The sequence below is a fragment of the Helianthus annuus genome, chromosome 1 (genome assembly GCF_002127325.2).
Source record: "Helianthus annuus cultivar XRQ/B chromosome 1, HanXRQr2.0-SUNRISE, whole genome shotgun sequence".
Lineage (NCBI taxonomy): Eukaryota > Viridiplantae > Streptophyta > Magnoliopsida > Asterales > Asteraceae > Helianthus > Helianthus annuus.
Genome location: NC_035433.2, coordinates 121,758,212 through 121,776,448, shown reverse-complemented (window position 1 = coordinate 121,776,448; position 18,237 = coordinate 121,758,212). Strand labels below are relative to the sequence as shown.

Below are 18,237 nucleotides of genomic sequence, written 5' to 3'. Positions count from 1 at the left end.
CACACACACACTGTGTGTGTGTGTGTGTGTTGTGTTTTGTTTTATTTTTATAATTCCATTTTCAAGTTATCCAACTTTAGTCCTCCGTATTTTGGCTAGTTATTAAGTTAGCCACAACCTAATTCTTTCTAACCATATTCCCACTTATTAACTAGGTTTGGCATTCCTAGTTATCTTAGTGGGTTCGGAGAAATTTATGACTAGGTTTGGTTTAAGTCCCGTTACTCGGCCTTTTATCCATTTTGTTTCTTGAAAGTTCTTCGTACAACCTTTATTTAATATTAGGTTTAATTATTTAAGTCCTAATATTTACCGGGTAAGTTTACCTCTAACAGTACTTTACCCGTCTTTCAGTATTAACGGCGTTTGATTACCAAACCCGTTTTTGGGGCGTTACAAAATATCTATATACTTTTGCATGTAGGTGAATATACAGTTCAAAGTGATAAGTTTGCAACACGAATGTTTCTGAATGAAGAAATTGATGAAGTTAATCAGCTAAGGAGGAGGTAATTTGTCAATATAATTTCTATTGTATATAGATATTCAAGTCAAATACTTGGTTTCATGTTATTTGTATACTAATTCTAATCATGTGTGGTATTCAAAAGTCTTATACTGAAGTTTGGACAAGGGAGTGGTTCTACTTCTCAAACAATACTATCGTCTCAGAGCGTTTTTCCATTGCATAAAGAATTTGTAACAGATTGTGTGAGGAAACATGTTGATGAGATTAGTGAGATAGAAAAGGTTTCACATCTTTTTATATAGTTTAGTTATTTGTTTGTTTATCACCTGTGTGTTTGTCAAATTATAGATTACAAGTTGATATATTGTTTTTACAGGAAATGTCTGGTGTTGTGGTTGCGACAATTAAGATTGTGCAAGAAGAGTATGGTTGGTTTTACCCTGCCTGTCGTAAGTGTCTCAAGAAGGTGATGGCTAAAAGTGAATACTTACAGAATGTTGAAAATGTTTCAGATGATATTGTTCAATTGCCTGCGACTTCTTTGGTTTGTCCCAAATGTCGTAGTGAATGTACATCCATCACCACAAAGTAAGCAATGATGATTATTTAACATTTTATTTATATAAATAACAGTTTAAGACTGATATTTGAATATAGTTTTGGAGTTTACTTAGTCATTTGTATATATTTCAGGTTCAAGGTGCAAGTCCGGGTGCAGGATGAGAGTGGTAGTGTTTCTTTTGTTATGTTTGATAGAGATGTTCAGAAGCAGCTTCTTGGGTTAGCGGCGAGTGACATAAGAGAGAGGCAGGTAAAGGTGAATGATACTGAATGTTTTCCTTATGAGATATTTCCATTGGTTGATAGGAAGGTCGCTTTTAAGATTGATGTTTCAGAGTTCAATCTTAAAAATGACTATCATGTTTATACCGTGCAAAGAACATGTGATGATCCAGTAATAATTGCTGAGTTGGTTGTAAGATTAAATATATTTATTTTATATTTAATCTAGTAGCCATCATAATCATTTACATTATATGGATCAAAATATATAACAATCCTATTAAATAATTAGTTGGTAATTGTTGATGGGCCTAATTACCCTTATTAACTAATTAGGGTTTCCTCCTTGGTGCATATATAAGGAGAATAAAGTAGAGGTTAAAGGGTTAGACAATTACACAAACCCTAATAACACATACCATCAATCTCGCCTCCCTCTCCCAACCGAACACCCTTTTCGGTTCTTCATCACCATCATTAGAACCAGATCAACCTGACAATCATGTCAAACACTATTGCTGCGTCTCCATCTGGATTCTCTGCTGGCCTGTACTGATGTAATCAGGTATGTTTTTCATGTTTTCCATTATGCCTAAAACAGAACTGATCAACATGTGGTATCAGAGTATATGTTGATAAATCAGTTCTGATTCTATCCATTATTCTGGGATTGAAATCTGGAAAACATAAATTTTCAGAGTTTAATAAAATTCGAAACTCTATTCTCGAGTTACTGTTTCGAGTCAGTGTTTCGGAAATCATGATAACAGTAATTTTTGAACAACTTCATAATCACAATCAGCCGATTTCGATTCTGATGTGCCGAAATCATTTTTTTTTGGAAAAAGAATGTTATATAAATGACTCGAAATCATAATGGTTAAAATCAACAAATCCGAAATCTGTTTTAGAAGCCTTAATTTTCAGATTTCGGGTTCCAGAATTATGTTTTATTTTTTTAGGGTTTATCATATGTTCTTAGAAAATTCGAAAATTCCTTTATGTTTTGGAATGTAATTAGGATTGATGAGTGTTTTTCCTGTTTGATCCAAATTTATCTTTTAAGTTTATTTGAAAACTGTTAATTGATAATCAGATAAAATTTTCGAAATATTTTGACAAAATTAGATCATCATTAAAACAGGAAACCATATCTCAAAATCCCTTAGAATTCGAATTTTTAGTTATTATCACAATAACAGCTGTTAACAGTGGACTCGAAACCATCAGGTTTCGACTCGAGATCAAGATCTCGACTCGAGATCACAAGGTCTCAACTCGAAATCATAAGTGTTCTCAAATGTTTACAACTCGAGACAACGATTTCGACTCGAGACCATAAGGTTTCGACTCGAGACCACTGAGGTTTTGACTAAGGACTTCAATCTTCACAACTCGAGACCATGGTTGCGACTCGAGATCTCATCAAGCACTCGAGATCTCATAAAACACGGTAGTCGAGACCATGATTACGACTCGAGACACTGAGGTTGCGACTCGAGACCATTAATGAGTCGAGACCTTATAATGTTGCAAGATGAGTTGAGACTTGACTCGAGACCTCATAATTGAGTCGAGATCTCACCTGAAACCTCATTATGTTAGGCTGTTTAATGTGAACTAAGATTTAGCTCGGGCTCCGCCCCCCAGCGAACTCACCGCGGTGTTCGATCCGCGCTAACAGGTGGTTTGCTACTAAATAATTGGTTTTTGTAATTACTTAGTTAATTAATAAGGATCAAATAATGTTTTACAAAACCAAAATGGCTTAACTTGAATGAGCTTCTGATGTATAATTTCTGGCCAAAGCTGATTTGATACATCTACTTATCGTTCAAGTATTACGAAAGCTATGTTAAGTGTGCATCATAAACATGAATGTCTTAATATCTGGCCAAAGCTGATTTAATTCCTTCATAGATGGCATACTTAACAAGTGCATAACTAAAGTGATTGTCTCAATTTCTGGCCAAAGCTGATTTGTTACAACCACTTTGCACACATGCTTAAATGATTACACTTCTGGACAAAGCTGAGTTGTCTTCGTTTAAGTAGAACTTTAAATAGTCTATTATTTTGATGTTAGTAATAGACATATCACAACCTCTTCACATAATGATCCTTAATTAATTTGATCATTCCGTCTGCCTTATTCTTAGTACCCATAATTGTACTCACTATAATTTTCTTCTATAAATCTATATCTCATCCACTCTAATTCCTAAATCTAATATGTTTTGCTTAAAGTTTCTATAAGAATTAGCTCTTAAATTAAATCCTTGATTATCTCTTAAGACACGATAATCCTATTGCTCTCTTCTGATAAAGCACTAAAGAAGAAAAGTAGAGCATGATGATTAGGATAAATCGAACATGATGTCTCTTATGATAATCAAGAATAAGTGCTGTCACTAAAAGGTTATTCCAGATTAAGTCTTCCCTAAGACTAATCTATAATTGTGGAATAATCACTAGAACTCCTAAGATGCATGCCTTCATTTAAAATTCTAAACTATAAAGTTAAGTGGTATATGTGAATACATTATAATATACCATACCATGACCCATAAAGTTAAGGGCTTACGCATGGAAATAAGTACATTTTCCAGTACATTACATACTAAGATTTTCACTTGTACAATTTGATGCCTTATAAATCAACTATAACACTCAAAAGTACCAAAGTATAATGAGTGTGTTGATAAGCAACATATGTACAAAGAAATAAATGTTTGAAGCTGGAAAATAAGTTGTTACTCACCTTACAACCACTTAAACTTTGAAAGAAGATTGTTCTAAGGTCTATAGACAAAATATAAGTACAAAATCCCAACTCTAAGGTTCTTCAAGGAAAAATCTCACTGCATAATTATGCCATTAGACTAGTCATAAGCAACGAGACTATCTATTATTCAGAAGAACGGTTGGATAAATTAATTAGTTAGTCACTTACTAATGATATCTAAGTCTGATAATTTTAATATTCCTATTAACACATGATTAGTTGACTCTAGTTTTAAACGTTTCCTTACCAGAAGTCAACAAATAAACAACATGAGAGTTAGTGACAAAATTAAATGTTAAGACTACAAGAAACATAATAAGCAGTCTTTTAACAACATTTTCGATACCTTATATATTCTGAAGATTAATCAGAATATAGTATCATAATTAAGCAATATTATGAAGATTGTGAGGTTTGCATAGTCAACATAAAGTCACACTTACCTTAAACTCTCATTTTATTTGTTCTAAATATCTGGATAGAAACATTACTAACATGAAACTAGATGATACCTTACATTTTCACAACTTTTGTTATCATGCAATTGAGAATTTGACAAAAGGAAAATGAGACTTATAAATTTCATCTATTATAACCAAAATTCATGAGAAATCATGACATGGTTAATGAGGATGATTATTCGTATGCGTATTTTGATCATAACGATTAGGTTTTAAATTAAGGCTATAGTATGACTAATGGGGGTCCTGAGCCGCATAATGATTCAACGGCTGTATTTCTCTGCTATAGTACTTGTTTAAGGCTAAAATGAGAGTTAACTCCTGATCAGGCTTACCTAACACTCATAGTAAATGATTACTCGGCTAAATGGGAGAATGTAAGATTAAATATATTTATTTTATATTTAATCTAGTAGCCATTATAATCATTTACATTATATGGATCAAAATATATAACAATCCTATTAAATAATTAGTTGGTAATTGTTGATGGGCTTAATTACCCTTATTAACTAATTAGGGTTTCCTCCTGGGTGCATATATAAGGAGAATAAAGTGGAGGTTAAAGGGTTAGACAATTACACAAACCCTAATAACACATAACATCAATCTAGCCTCCCTCTCCCAACCGAACACCCTTTTCGGTTTCTTCATCACCATCATTAGATTGCATCCTAAGGAGGAACCAGATCAAGCTGACAATCATGTCAAACACTATTGCTGCGTCTCCATCTGGATTCTCTGCTGGCCTGTACTGATGCAATCAGGTATGTTTTTCATGTTTTCCATTATGCCTAAAACAGAACTGATCAACATTGGTTGGTGGAGATGGTAATGGTGATGAAAATACTGATGAGGTAGCATATAAAATTACTTTTTCAATCTATTTATTTTTCTTTTGAGGTTCAAAGACCGGAGTCTGCATTTTTTTTATATAATATCATATATTGTGAAGGCTTGGGTGGGTTTCCCACGCCCAAACCCAAGCCCCACATCCCACGGTCTAAGGGGTGAACAGTGTTTCCATATATTTACAGATGAACAATAACATTGTCATATATTTTCTCTTTCCTCCACTCACAAGCACTCAAAACCACTAACAGCCATTTCTTATAAATATAAGTAAGCTACTCACATATTTTTGAGGGAACCAATGCGAATGCTCTAAGTGAGGGTGTCCGGGGTGGTCTCGGCAAAGGAAGCGGCAAAAGGTTTTGTTGCACAGGGTAACCACTACCATCAAACATTTGCCGCGCGGTAAAGATGAGGGGAGGAGGTTTTTGGTTAACATACGCCGCATGCGGCAAAGATGAGGGAGAGGGGTAAGTGTGGGGCCCAGTATCTTCTCAACCAATCAACTTTTTTTGAATGGTTTGGGGAAACCACCCCTTCTGTTTTTGGGCAAAAGTGGAGAATGAGAGAGAAATGACATGACATATTATGATTGGGTGGGTGAAATTCCCCCACCCCCTCCCCCCACCACCATCTCATTAGGTATATACCTAAAGTGTAGGTGTTGCAACTTATAAATGTATTTCACAAATGATTTTGTTATAAAATTCCTAATAAATGCCGACTATATTCAAAGATTGAAGTTCATGATGTTAAGACTCAATTAATTCTCTATGGATAGGTGAATTTCAATTGTTCTAGTCCTAAACAGCGGTACAATGATAATAATTCGAAATTCTAAGGGTCCCTTTAGCCAGAATTAGGGGCGGCTTAACCTTTTTGGAGGTCTATAGCAAATTCCAAATAGGGCGTTTTTCTCGTAGTTTTTTTTAAAACCTAGATTGAGTTGGGTAACGGGTTGATATCTTGTATAGATAGTTCATGCGGGTTGGTTAACATGGAATATTTTAGTGACGAAAGAAAATTGGGTGTCGGTTTGTGTACCCCATTGATTAACCCGGTAAATGATGGTCAAAGATTAAAAAAAATGGAGAAGAATACCTTAACTTGCGTCTTTGAAGAAAACGGTGAATAAATTGTTAATTGCTTTAAAATGTTAAGAATCACTAGTGGGAAAGCCTGCGCGTTGCAGTGGACACGTTTATTTTGTCGCCTCGTAGTTGTTGGGTTTGTGGTGTGTGTATAACATTCGTGGGTTATTCGTTATATTAACATGTGAAGTAATTTACTCATTGTACGTTGTCGCGGTGTAATGCTTTTTTTAAGTAATTCAAAAGTGGTTAAGTCCATAGCGTCGAATTACGGAATTACCTACCGCGCTTAGCGGCGGTGTAATGCATTTATTAGGTGATTAAAATAGGCGTTTAGAGCGTAAGCACATATCGGTTCAACCATTAATAAGAATACTATGCGATTTTAGTACATAAGGGAATCATTGAAATAATTTCTTACAAACAGAAGAAAATGAATTTAGACGATACCATTCAACAAAATGAGGTGGCCTACATAATTAGAAGAAAAGTCACGGCGTGCGCGCTTTGGTCCTTCTACGTCATCGTTGCTTGGCAGATAATGTGTTGGTACTTTTGCCATCTTAACTATGCAGCAAAAAAAGATATAATCTTAGAAAATGAAAAAGGTAATTAAAAAGGATGAACTCACATACTTGAAAAGTCCGCCGTTTGAGGGGGATCTGATGATCAAAACTTCTACTATAGAACGTGTGACAAAGTTGAGTAGTCCTTTGACAACATTTATATCTTCTAGCAAAACGTTCTGTGATCATATCTGTTTAACGAAAAAAGAAAAGATTTATAAAATACAAAGTGTGACATTAGGTTGAGATCAAGATAATAGTCAACAAGACTAACTTCGTTTCTAGTACAAAAACATCTGAAAGGGAAGAACAACTCTCTGAGTTGCACATCCGTGTCTATAAAAACAGGAACCTTCACCAAATTCGGAATTCCTAGTTGGTTCTGCACAACATACGAAATTTATTAATACACCTCCCAGTTTTAATTTGTTCAACAAAGTGAACCCACTTCGATTAGCCAACCAAATTCAAATATATATAAAATTCCTGTTTTAACTTAAACTCAAGTTAGAACTAGAGGTGGCAAAAGTGATGGGTCGGGCAGGTTTGGGTTATGGGTTAGGATGAGTATAGGTTAGAATGAGTTTGGGTTAGAATGAGTTTTTAAGAAAAAGGTTAGCATAGATATGGGTTAGGATGAGTTTGGGTAAAAATTAGTTTTTTAAAAGTAAAGATGAGTTTGGGTAAATATTAGTTCGACTTTCGATGATGACAAGCAAAAAATAAAACATAAAAATTAATGAAAACAAAAAAAAATTAAAAGTAAAAAAAAAAAATTGAAAAAATAAAAAATTCAAAAAATAAAAAAATGAAAAAAAAGTAAAAAATAAAAAAAAATCCAAAAAATCAAAATAATTAAAAAAAGTAAAAAATCCCAAAAAAAATCAAAAGATCAGAAAAATTAAAAACCTATTTTTTTTTAAAATGTAAAAATAAAAAATAAAAAAAAATAAGAAAAAGTAAAGAAATTAAAAAAATGCAAAAAATTAAAAAATTAAAAATCCCTAAAAAATCAATAAATTCGGAAAAATAAAAAAAATGAAAAACTAGAAAACAAAAAAATAAAAGTAATTCAAAATTTTTTATGGATATTTTGATTTTTTAAACTTTTTTTATGTTTCTGATTTTTTAACATTTTTTTTATTTTGTCCGATATTTTTTTTAATTTCTGAATTTTTTTATTTTTTGGGATTTTTTATTTTTTTTTATTTTTTACTTTTTTCTGTTTTTTTTAAATTTTTAAAATTTTTTGAACTTTTAATTTTTTACTTTTTCTGAATTTTTTTGGAACTTTAATTTTTATTTTTCTGATTTTTTTTAATTTTTTTCTGATTTTTTTATTGTTTTATTTTTTCTGAATTTTTTTAATTTTTTTAATTTTTCTGATTTTTTTTATTTTTTAGATTTTTTATTTTTGATTTTTTGTTTTTTTTCTTTGCGAAATCCACGTCTACGAACACTCGAATAGGATGAAGAATCTGCCTGTGATTCTCTTTTTAGAGTTACCCATTTACCCAGCGTAACACCCATACTGGCCCACGAATTATTTTAAATAGATATCATACAATCCGTCTTGACCCAACCTTATTTATTTCTTAATCCATCCTGATCCTTTCTCATTTTTAAAATGGCCCAAAATAACCCAAAAAACCCAAGAAACCCAAAAAACCCAAATGAGTTTTTATTGCCAAGTCTAATTAGAACCCATTTTGACCCAAATCCCATTATTTGACAAACTTAATATTAAAAAGCTTATAAATTGGCTTTCCAAGAAGATCGTGGAGGAGTCTGAATTTATCCAAGTCAGTTGCATCAATGCATGTCTTTGAGTCTTTCACCTTTCACAACTTCACTAAAGCAAATGATTCAAGTTCAGCCATCTCCTCCGTCGTTAGCTTTACAGGTATTGGAAAGTTCCTTGGTGATGCACCCATGCTAAGAGCACCTCCAACGGTGCGTTTGGAATGGAGGTCCGGAAATCGGATCGGCTTGAAACGGACTCGGGGCGATGGAGGGGGTGCTGTGGCGTCGTCCGGAGTGGGGGTGGCCAGATCTAGCAGACTCGCCCGGTGGGAGAGAAATTCTTGGACTGGAAAGTTGTTTTATGAATGGACCATATCCTGGTCATATCCCGAGTGTCGTGGGTGTTGATGGTAACAATGGTATATATCCATTCGCTTTTGCTCTTGTGGAAGATGAAACTTATCAGAGCCGGTCATGGTTCTTAGATTCCCTACAGAATGATCTTGACTTAACAATAATTTATAGTATCACTTTTATTAGTGATTGTGAAAAGGCAAGTTTTCATTAATCAATTATGTCTAATCTATATGAATTAATCTAACTTGTTTGGTCCAATTCCTGTAGGGTCTTATTCAAGCAATGAAGAGAGTTTTCCCTAATGCTGAGCATAGGTATTGTCTTAGACACATACACGAGAACATGAAGAAACAATGGCGTGGAGATGTGTTTAGAAACTTGTTATGGAGAGCAGCTTCTGTTACTAGTCCGGCTTACTTTAACAATGCTATGCAAGACATAAGGGATAAAGATCTAGCCTTACATGATTGGCTCTGTCAGATCCCACCTCAAACTTGGTCAAGATCTCATTTTACAAGTAGGGCATTGTGTGATATTTTATTCAACAACATTTGTGAGGAGTTTAGCAGACAAATAATTGGAGTTACAGACAAGCATGTGATCACATGTTTGGAGTACATCAGGGAATACATGACAAGAAGGATTGCTAATGTGAAGAAGGTTCAGGAAAAATTAAATGGTCCATTAACACCGTATGTTGAAGGGGTCTTCAGTGACATTAAAGAAGCAGCATCACAGATGAATGTTCTCATGGTGGATTCTTTGAAATATCAGGTATAATAGTTTAAATTTTTTCATCCTTTTCAAAGAAGATGGTACTAATGTTGGACATTATATTACTAGGTGAGTGGTTCAAAGTCTCAGTGTGCGGTGAATGTGGATTTGAAAACATGCTCATGTAGAAAATGGGATTTGACTGTGATGCCGTGTAAACATGCAGTAGCTGCAATTTGAGACATGTCTAGAAATGGTATTGGAGTTGGTATACCAGAAAATTGGGTGTCTAATGTTTACTGGTTAGATACATGGAAAGAAGCTCACAAGCATGTCATTGAACCAATCACAGGGCCTGATATGTGGACTCCATCAGAGTGTTCCACAACACTCGTTCCACCTACACATCATAAGCAGGTATGAATTAAATGTATCTATGAATGGCAGTCGGTTGAATGGCATATGTTTGTTCTATTAACATAAAATGGGAATGTCAATTGAATAGGTGGAAAGGCCAAAGAAAATGAGGAGAAAGTCTATTGAGGAGGTTCAAGAATCATTTGACAAAGGCGGTAAAATGACAAGGAAGGGGAGCACTCCAACATGTAGCAAATGTGGGAATAAGAGGCACAATTGTAGAAGCTGCAAAGGTCAAGGTGAGTCTCGAGGTTTAGCAATTATAGCACAAGAATTTGTTTCACAAGATGCAACACAAGGTGCACCATAGGCTACTCAAGAATGATGTTAAGGATGTTTAGGTATATGTTTGACTTAAGTTTAGACATGTTTGACTTATGTTGGGTATGTTTGTTTGGGTTAGTGACTGATGTTATCTTTGACTTATGTTAAGACATACTTATGTTGTATTATCGTTGGCTTTTATCATAAAATTATGTTTGGCTTATTATCATATAAGGGGATGGTTCAAATGAAAACCACTTTTAACGCGAAAACTCGAAAACTAACTAAAAAAAGCCTAAAAAACACACTAAATTTTTTTTTTTCAATTTTTTATAAAAATCGCAGCTTTTTTCATATAAAAAAAATTAAAAAAAAAAATTTGTAGTACACATGTGTAGTATTACACATGTGCAGTACAAAAAAAAATTTTTTTTTTTTGAATTTTTTTTTATATTTGCCTTTTTTAGTTAGTTTTCGAGTTTTCGCGATAACTATTGGTTTTCATTTGAACCTTCCCCCATATAAATGGGTTAACTTGATGTTATGTTTGACTTCCTAAAGTCAAATATGTATCTAAATTGCCTAACTGATTAAATTGATGTTATCTTTTACTTCATAAAGTCAAATGTGTATCTAAATTGTGTAAAGCAATTTTCAGTCTTGCACTTTGCCCCCGTATGTGATAATTTGATAAACTTTATAGAAATTTGTACTCTCTGAGGTACTAAATGTGATTCTTGAGATTAAACTATATTATTGTTGATGCTATATTCTTTAAATGATTTGTTTTGCTGCTAAATCTAATAGAAAATGATGCTTGAATATTAGAATTTTAGATTTTTTTTTTGAGATTTCAGATTAATTTTCATGTAAAAATCTTGGAGAAAAGTTTTGAATTAAAATTTAACTCAAGTGCTTTGAGATTTTAATTTTGATATGCTTGAAGAGTTTTTTAAGTTACAAATCTCCTCTTTCATGACCATCTTTTTGCTTATGGAAGCTCACCTTTTGATACATATTTAAGTTCAAGTAGTCTGAATGTCAATTTACATTGCTGATTGAAGGAACAATAATTCTTAAAATTTTAAAGCAAGCAACAATTTATTCACCTTTGACTTCAAAGAAGCTAATGATAACAGAATTATCGATTAAATATGAAACCTATTTAAAGTATACTTCTCGATTCGTGATGCATATGCTTTTCATAACTTATAGGTATTATTATCGAATTTTTTTTATCTTTAACTATCATTTAACATTGTTAATTATTGGTGTACACAACCGGTTACCCAATTTTCACTCGTCGCTAAAATATTCATCTATTTGATCTATTATCCAACATGCCCGAAACCATCTCTATAAAATATCTTTTAAAGTATCTTCTGAATTTAATTTAAAAATATATTTTATAAGACTTGACAAAGCAGTGAATCACACTGTACATAATATTATAACTAGAAATCTACAAACACCACATTCTATGTATTATTGGCATAAATTAAACAACTTGCTTTTAAATCTAGAACAAAATGACTAATTCAGTGAATTAAACTGAATTGAGGATATAATAATACATAATTTACTCAAAATAAGTAGAACAAATGTAATAAACAGCAAACGTATCGGTTGCACATGTGTGCCGCAAAACGACCGTTGGGCCTAAAGTTCATATCCAAGTATCCACTACCCAACCACATACAAAAACAATTGGCAAAAGAAATTAAAAACCGTGGCAAGCTAGAATCGAAAACACCACCTCGTTGCTCAAAGGATAACGTTAACAGTTCGGTTTTGACGGGTTTTAGATCAAGCCAAGAACATTAGTAACAGTTTTTGACCATTGTAAACCAAAATCAAATCGTAACTGAACTGAATCGTTACTAATGATGTGGCTTCGTTTGCTTTCACGGTTTGAGCTGATTTTATAACAAAATAGTATATAATACGATCAAACTAAATGAAGCAATAACATTCAAGAGTGAACTTAAAAGTCCGGCTCCTCATATTGTATTTTTAAGCAAAATTCAATCGTGTGTATAATCCACCTGGCCCAAAATTCTACGCTCTCGTTCGGTTATTTCTCGACCGGTTTCAACTCAAGTATAAACCACAAACCAAACCGTTTGATACGGTTAGAAAGCTCCTAACCCAACTGACCGTTTTTTTTTTTTTTTTGAAAAACCAACCGTGAACCCAAAGCAATGATAGGTTTGGAATGTTTCAAACTGAATAATGAACAATTGTAGGGCTAGAGCATCAGACCAAACCTCAATGGTGGACGAAGCCAATCAATTAACACTTTTTAACATATTGTTTGCGAACTCATCTTCCCCAACTGTATTCCTAGGTGTTTGAGTTTGCCCCAACCCCCAAAAACAAGTTTCAAGTTTCAGTTGTCAATATTTTTACAAAAGGTATAGAGGATTACCTTTGTTGGTGGTGTAGAACAGTAGTGGTGCCTGGTGAGTTGCGTGTGGCGGAAAATAGAGAGGAGCAGGGCCACGATAAGTTGATCAATAGAGCGACATCAGTAGAGTAGCTAATGCAAGAGAGCAGGTGGTGGTTGTAGCCTGCTTGGTGTGGTTGAGAACAGATCTGCTGGTTGGTGAACTATCTGAAGAGGCCGTTGTGGCTGTGCTTGTGGCAGTGACAATGGTGGTTGTAGTGGCTGCTGGTTTCCTGAAGATTGACCATGGAAAATCCTTATAGAAGGTGAAACCGATAACCTAAGCAGTTGCTGCATTATTCCAGCCCGAGAGTCTGAAAAGAATGAAAACAATATTCCATTAAAACTGACGAAGCGAAAACAATATACAATTTTCTTTAATTTATATATCATTTTTCTATATAATACCTTGGCCCATGCATCTGAAAGCTTCGGCCAATAGTCTGTTCAAGATTAATCTATTGATATTGGTCTCAAGTTCAATCTTTTTTGAGTTATAAGCTGCATCAGCTTCAACATGTTTAGCTTCATACTTGAGCCTTATTTCAGCAACAATTTCCGCTATTTCCTTTTCACATTCGGTATTCAGCCTTTGTTTCTGCACGAAAACAATACAGATAGGATGATGAAAAGTCGATCTATATGAGTCAACTTATCAAGATAAAAAAATATATGACTGACCATTTCTCGATGGAGCATGGTTACATTCTCTTTCACAGTGTATAACCGCTCTACTTCAGCTTGAAGTGGATGAGTTTGATTGGGCATTTGATGGCGCACTTCGTTGGTAAGGTTATCAAACATGTATAGTGCATTAACCAGTGGTGCGGGTGAAACCGGGGTAGCCAAACGAGGCGGTTGTGCCTCATGAGGTGTCTCAGTAGCAGATGCAAGATTTTCTTCCAAAACTTTTCCAGATTCGGAGACAGTAACGGTTGGATTTTCGGCAACCGTTGGGTCGGTAGATGACGGCAAATCTGGTTCATCATCTGGAATGATCCTATCAAGTTGACTGGCACCTGACGGTTGCAGATCACCAACGGTGCCAGCTGGCGTCCCCCTCTCATCAGATTCAACTTCGGGTGCTACATTATCAACAGTTTCATGACGGTCTTCCGCAACATGTGATGTATCAAGGCCTACAATGCCATCTTCATCATGCTCTGTGTTGTAATTTCCAGCTTGCATTTCAACGTCACCAGAGTGGACATGTGGCGCCATATCATTCACACCAGAGTCAACTTTTTCCGCCACATCAACCGCCATATCATCATCAAGCTGCTGAGCTGGAAGTTCTCCAATCTGCTCACTTGATACTGTTGCATCAACCATCTCCTTTTCATCCTGACTTTGCGCTTCAATTGGAGTTTCAGGTAAAGTGGGGGCCACCTCAGCTGCCACCTGTCGGGCTGCCAGCATTGTTGTCTTTAACTCGTCAAAGCAAGTCTCCCAATATTTTTCATGTTCTTCCAATTTGTTTGCAAATTCTCTTTCTAATATTTTCAGTTTTTCAGATCTAATCAAAGGATTCATGTAAAGTGCATGGATTAAACATTTATCCACTTTGTAATCATTCTCTAAACTCTCCCTCTTTTCACCCCATTCAGTGTTAATCTTCTCAAACGCTTCTTCGCCCTTTGTAAACATATAAAAACTTTTCTAATATTAGAATGTGTCCACTGAAGTCGGCTAGATATTAGAACGTTCTCCTTGCTTTCTAACCATAGAAAACTTATCTTAATATGATCGAACTAGATTTATTCAAATCATAAAAAACAAAAACATTGACCAACCTGGTGACACGCGTCAAGTTCCTGCTGATTCTGTAAATCATTTTCAATCCTGCAGGATAAGAGTAACTTATCACTGTGGGCTGCACAAAAGGTATTACAGAATGATACTACGGAATAACTAAGGTTGTAAACTTGTTCTAGTTTCTACTATGAGGAGAAACTATGATTATATAAGCTATGTAATTAATGCGGTAAAATATCGGATATCGGTCAAGGACCGATATTTGAAATATAGGTTATCTCGGTGAGATATCGGTGGGATATCGGTAATTTTAATATAATGCAGAATTTATATATATAGGAATTTAACAGTTAACACCAATAATTCAGTGATATATCGGTTATATTTGTCAAATATCGGTGATATATTGGTTATATCAGTCAAATATCGGTGATATATCGGTTATATCGGTCAATATCGCCGATAATATCGGTACTGATATTTGGCACCGATATTTTACAAAGGGACCGATATGACCGATATAACCGATATAATTCAGTGATATATCGGTTATATTTGTCAAATATCGGTGATATATTGGTTATATAAGTCAAATATCGGTGATATATCGGTTATATCGGTCAATATCGCTGATAATATCGGTACTGATATTTGGCACCGATATTTTACAAAGGGACCGATCTGATTGATATAACCGATATTAACTGCATAGTATATAAGTATGCAAGTCTAACACTGATAGCCTCGTGCCCTAGTTAATGCCTATCCTTACATGTGCAAGGTCAAAGGCTGACCCTTATCCCCATCTTATCAAAAAAAGAGAAAACAAAAACAACAATGCTAATCAATGGTATATAGGATAGCTCTATGGATTCCCAAAACCTCAAAAAGAATGTCAAACACTCAATTTTATCCCACGTTTACATGAACTAATACGTTCCAAAAACACTGACACTGTGATTATCTTAAATACACCAAAATCACCTGTATGATGATGTGCGGAACGTGTTCCTGCTAGTACTAGCTTGAGGTGACTTGTCTTCCACTTGTAGATCCTCTTCATCACCGGCTCGCAAACCTGGGAAGGAATGTCGATCAATTCTTTCATAATTTCACACGAACAAAAACTGAAAACGTTACATATTTAAAAGACTGCTATCAAGAAACTATACTCAAATCACTAATTCACTATAAGTTCATAATTTAAGAACATGTCAAACATTATGGTTCACATTGTAATTAATATCTAGAATAAAATTGATTATGGTATATGATATCCTGACGGAAAATAATAAAGGCAGAATAAACATAGGCACCTGATTCAATTCTTATTCTCTTCCTTTTCCTAGCACCGACATCTGGATCCGGCTTTTCGATTTTCTTATCTTCATTAACATCTTCTGAACTCTGTTTTGAACTGTTTGCAGTTTTCTCTTTTGTTGACTTGATGTTTGATAATTTGGTAATATCAACCAAAAACTTACGTCTATCGAACCTCCTCAAAGGACCGGACCCCATCTGTTTCTCAATTTTCTTCTTCTTTGCCATCAGTAAGGAAACTGCAGATACAGCAGAACTAAAATCAACAAATATACACAAAATCCAGTATACGAGTCGGAACTGATTTTAAATAAACTAATAGTAAACACAACCACCTGGTGGACACCCTTTGTTTCACCAGGTGAAACGCTGATTACTTAAACATCACCAAAACATGATCAAAGAATATGAAACCCGATCTGATAATACAATATTCACGTTCATAAACATAAACACATTGATCAATACATTAACCAATATCTAGGGTTAAACCCTAAGGTAACCTACATAACATGGTTGTAAAAATCAGTAGGCGCCATAGTTGTTAATAGCGAATAGCGACAAGGGACCTATATGCTACATAGCGAATAGTGACAAATAACGACCGCTATTTTATAAATAGCGATACACTAGAAAAATAATTTTGAAAATTTTTATATGTATATTATATCAAAATACCCTGGTATATATGCTATTTTACATGTATATTTAACAAAAATCTATAATCCAGCTATTTTATAGCTATATCTAATTGCTATTTACATCAAAAAGAAAATAACTATCGCTATAACCCAAATAGCGACACTTCATCGATTCGCTACATAGCGCGCTATAGCGATCGCTATAGCTGCTATTGACACCTGTGGTAGGCGCTAGTCAGGCAATGGTGTACTGACTAACGATTAATAGGGATTAATCGGATTGGAATTTTATATGTAATTTTCAAAAGAAAATATATATATATATGCACACAAAAAATTTGATATATAATTTTTCAAACTTATTAATCGGATTGGATTAATAAGAGTATTTTTTCAAATACTTCAAAGATTTTGACCAAATTTCAACCGATTTTGACTGCCTTTGACAGATTACCAATTTTAAGTCTGATTAGGTGAAATTTAATCGGTAAACAATCGGCGATTAATCCCGAATTTTACAACAATGCCATGGGCGGATCTTAGTGGAGACGTGGCAGGGCCACGGCCCTGGCAAGTTTTTCGGCCGTAGTGCTAATTTTCCGCGTTTCGATCGAAATTTTGTATATATACTATGTACGGCCCTGGCAAGTTTTTCGGCCGCAGTGCTAATTTTAGTGTCCGTGTCTTTCGGCCATGGCAGGTTCAACGGGCAAGATCCGCCACTGAACAATGCTACATTATATGCCCATTGATCAGTGGAGTGTATGGTTGCTATCATACACCTTCTACCATTCCCATTCTCAAACCCTAAACTCGAACACACCATGTGCATCAATTCTAACCTCTCTCTACACTTTCAGTATGAAAAATCCAGTGCAAAACCTAATAAACACAACATTGTTTGCAGGATTAGAGCCATAATGTCATATTACACCCAAACTTTCACTCTAAAAGCGCCAAAAATGACCTAATATACAAGTTGCTTTAAGTTTGTACCAGAGCGATTACAAATAAACACATATATAGCGTAAGTTGTTCAAAGATGCATCAGATAATAGCAAATGAAATGTATGTAGGTATTAATTGGAGAAATATAGAGGTAATTTGATGGATGATATAGAAAGAAACCTGCAGTTGTTTGTTAGGTTTTCATGCATGCGTCGGTCTCTTCCGTTGTGGAATTGGGGCAGAGAACTGATAAATCATTTTCAAACTTCTTTAGAGTGTGACATGTAAAAACCACAAGTCCACTTTTTTGAAGGGATACCCGGTGCACGAGTAGTTTTTTTTTTTTTTTTTAGAGTAAATTACAAGTTTTGTCCTTCATGTATGTATCAAATTGCAGGCGGTGTCCTTTACCTTTAAATTTGACTGGTTTTGTCCTTAACGTTTCAAAATCATGCACGTTATGTCCTTTAGCCCTAACACAGTTAGATTTTTTAGTTAATTGAAGGGTAAACTGGTCTTTTTTACTTATTTATTTAAAAAAACATTTTAATAATAAAAAGAAAATGAATTATTATATTATATATACACATATATATATTTAAACACAAACAAGCTCTCTCTCTCT

At 34.3% G+C, this 18,237-nt stretch overlaps 2 protein-coding genes across 5 annotated transcripts; one reads left to right on the top strand and one right to left on the bottom strand.

The window, feature by feature from the left end:
• Window positions 1-6,862: 6,862 nt before the first annotated feature.
• On the bottom strand, window positions 6,863-17,943 carry LOC110875385. 4 transcript variants are annotated; one of them, XR_002556578.2, is made up of 10 exons: window positions 17,793-17,943; window positions 16,020-16,262; window positions 15,688-15,781; window positions 14,742-14,790; window positions 13,630-14,583; window positions 13,357-13,546; window positions 12,931-13,262; window positions 7,282-7,389; window positions 7,077-7,198; window positions 6,863-7,008 (listed from the first exon to the last, which is right to left on the bottom strand). XR_002556578.2 is itself a non-coding variant. In XM_022123589.2 (8 exons), exons 3-8 carry the CDS (start codon window positions 16,249-16,251, stop codon window positions 13,042-13,044), a joined length of 1,740 nt encoding a protein of 579 aa, XP_021979281.1. In that variant the 5' UTR covers window positions 16,252-16,262; window positions 17,507-17,546; window positions 17,793-17,916; the 3' UTR covers window positions 12,453-13,041. The 4 variants fall into 4 exon arrangements, 2 of the variants coding, with proteins under 2 accessions (XP_021979281.1, XP_021979276.1); XR_004859882.1 differs by lacking the exons at window positions 6,863-7,008; window positions 7,077-7,198; window positions 7,282-7,389 and adding an exon at window positions 10,134-10,221; XM_022123589.2 differs by lacking the exons at window positions 6,863-7,008; window positions 7,077-7,198; window positions 7,282-7,389 and adding an exon at window positions 17,507-17,546 and having other exon boundaries at window positions 12,453-13,262; window positions 17,793-17,916.
• Window positions 10,049-10,670, top strand: LOC118479665. Its single transcript, XM_035974308.1, has 2 exons — window positions 10,049-10,238; window positions 10,327-10,670. Exons 1-2 carry the CDS (start codon window positions 10,065-10,067, stop codon window positions 10,546-10,548), a joined length of 396 nt encoding a protein of 131 aa, XP_035830201.1. The 5' UTR covers window positions 10,049-10,064; the 3' UTR covers window positions 10,549-10,670.
• Window positions 17,944-18,237: the final 294 nt, after the last annotated feature.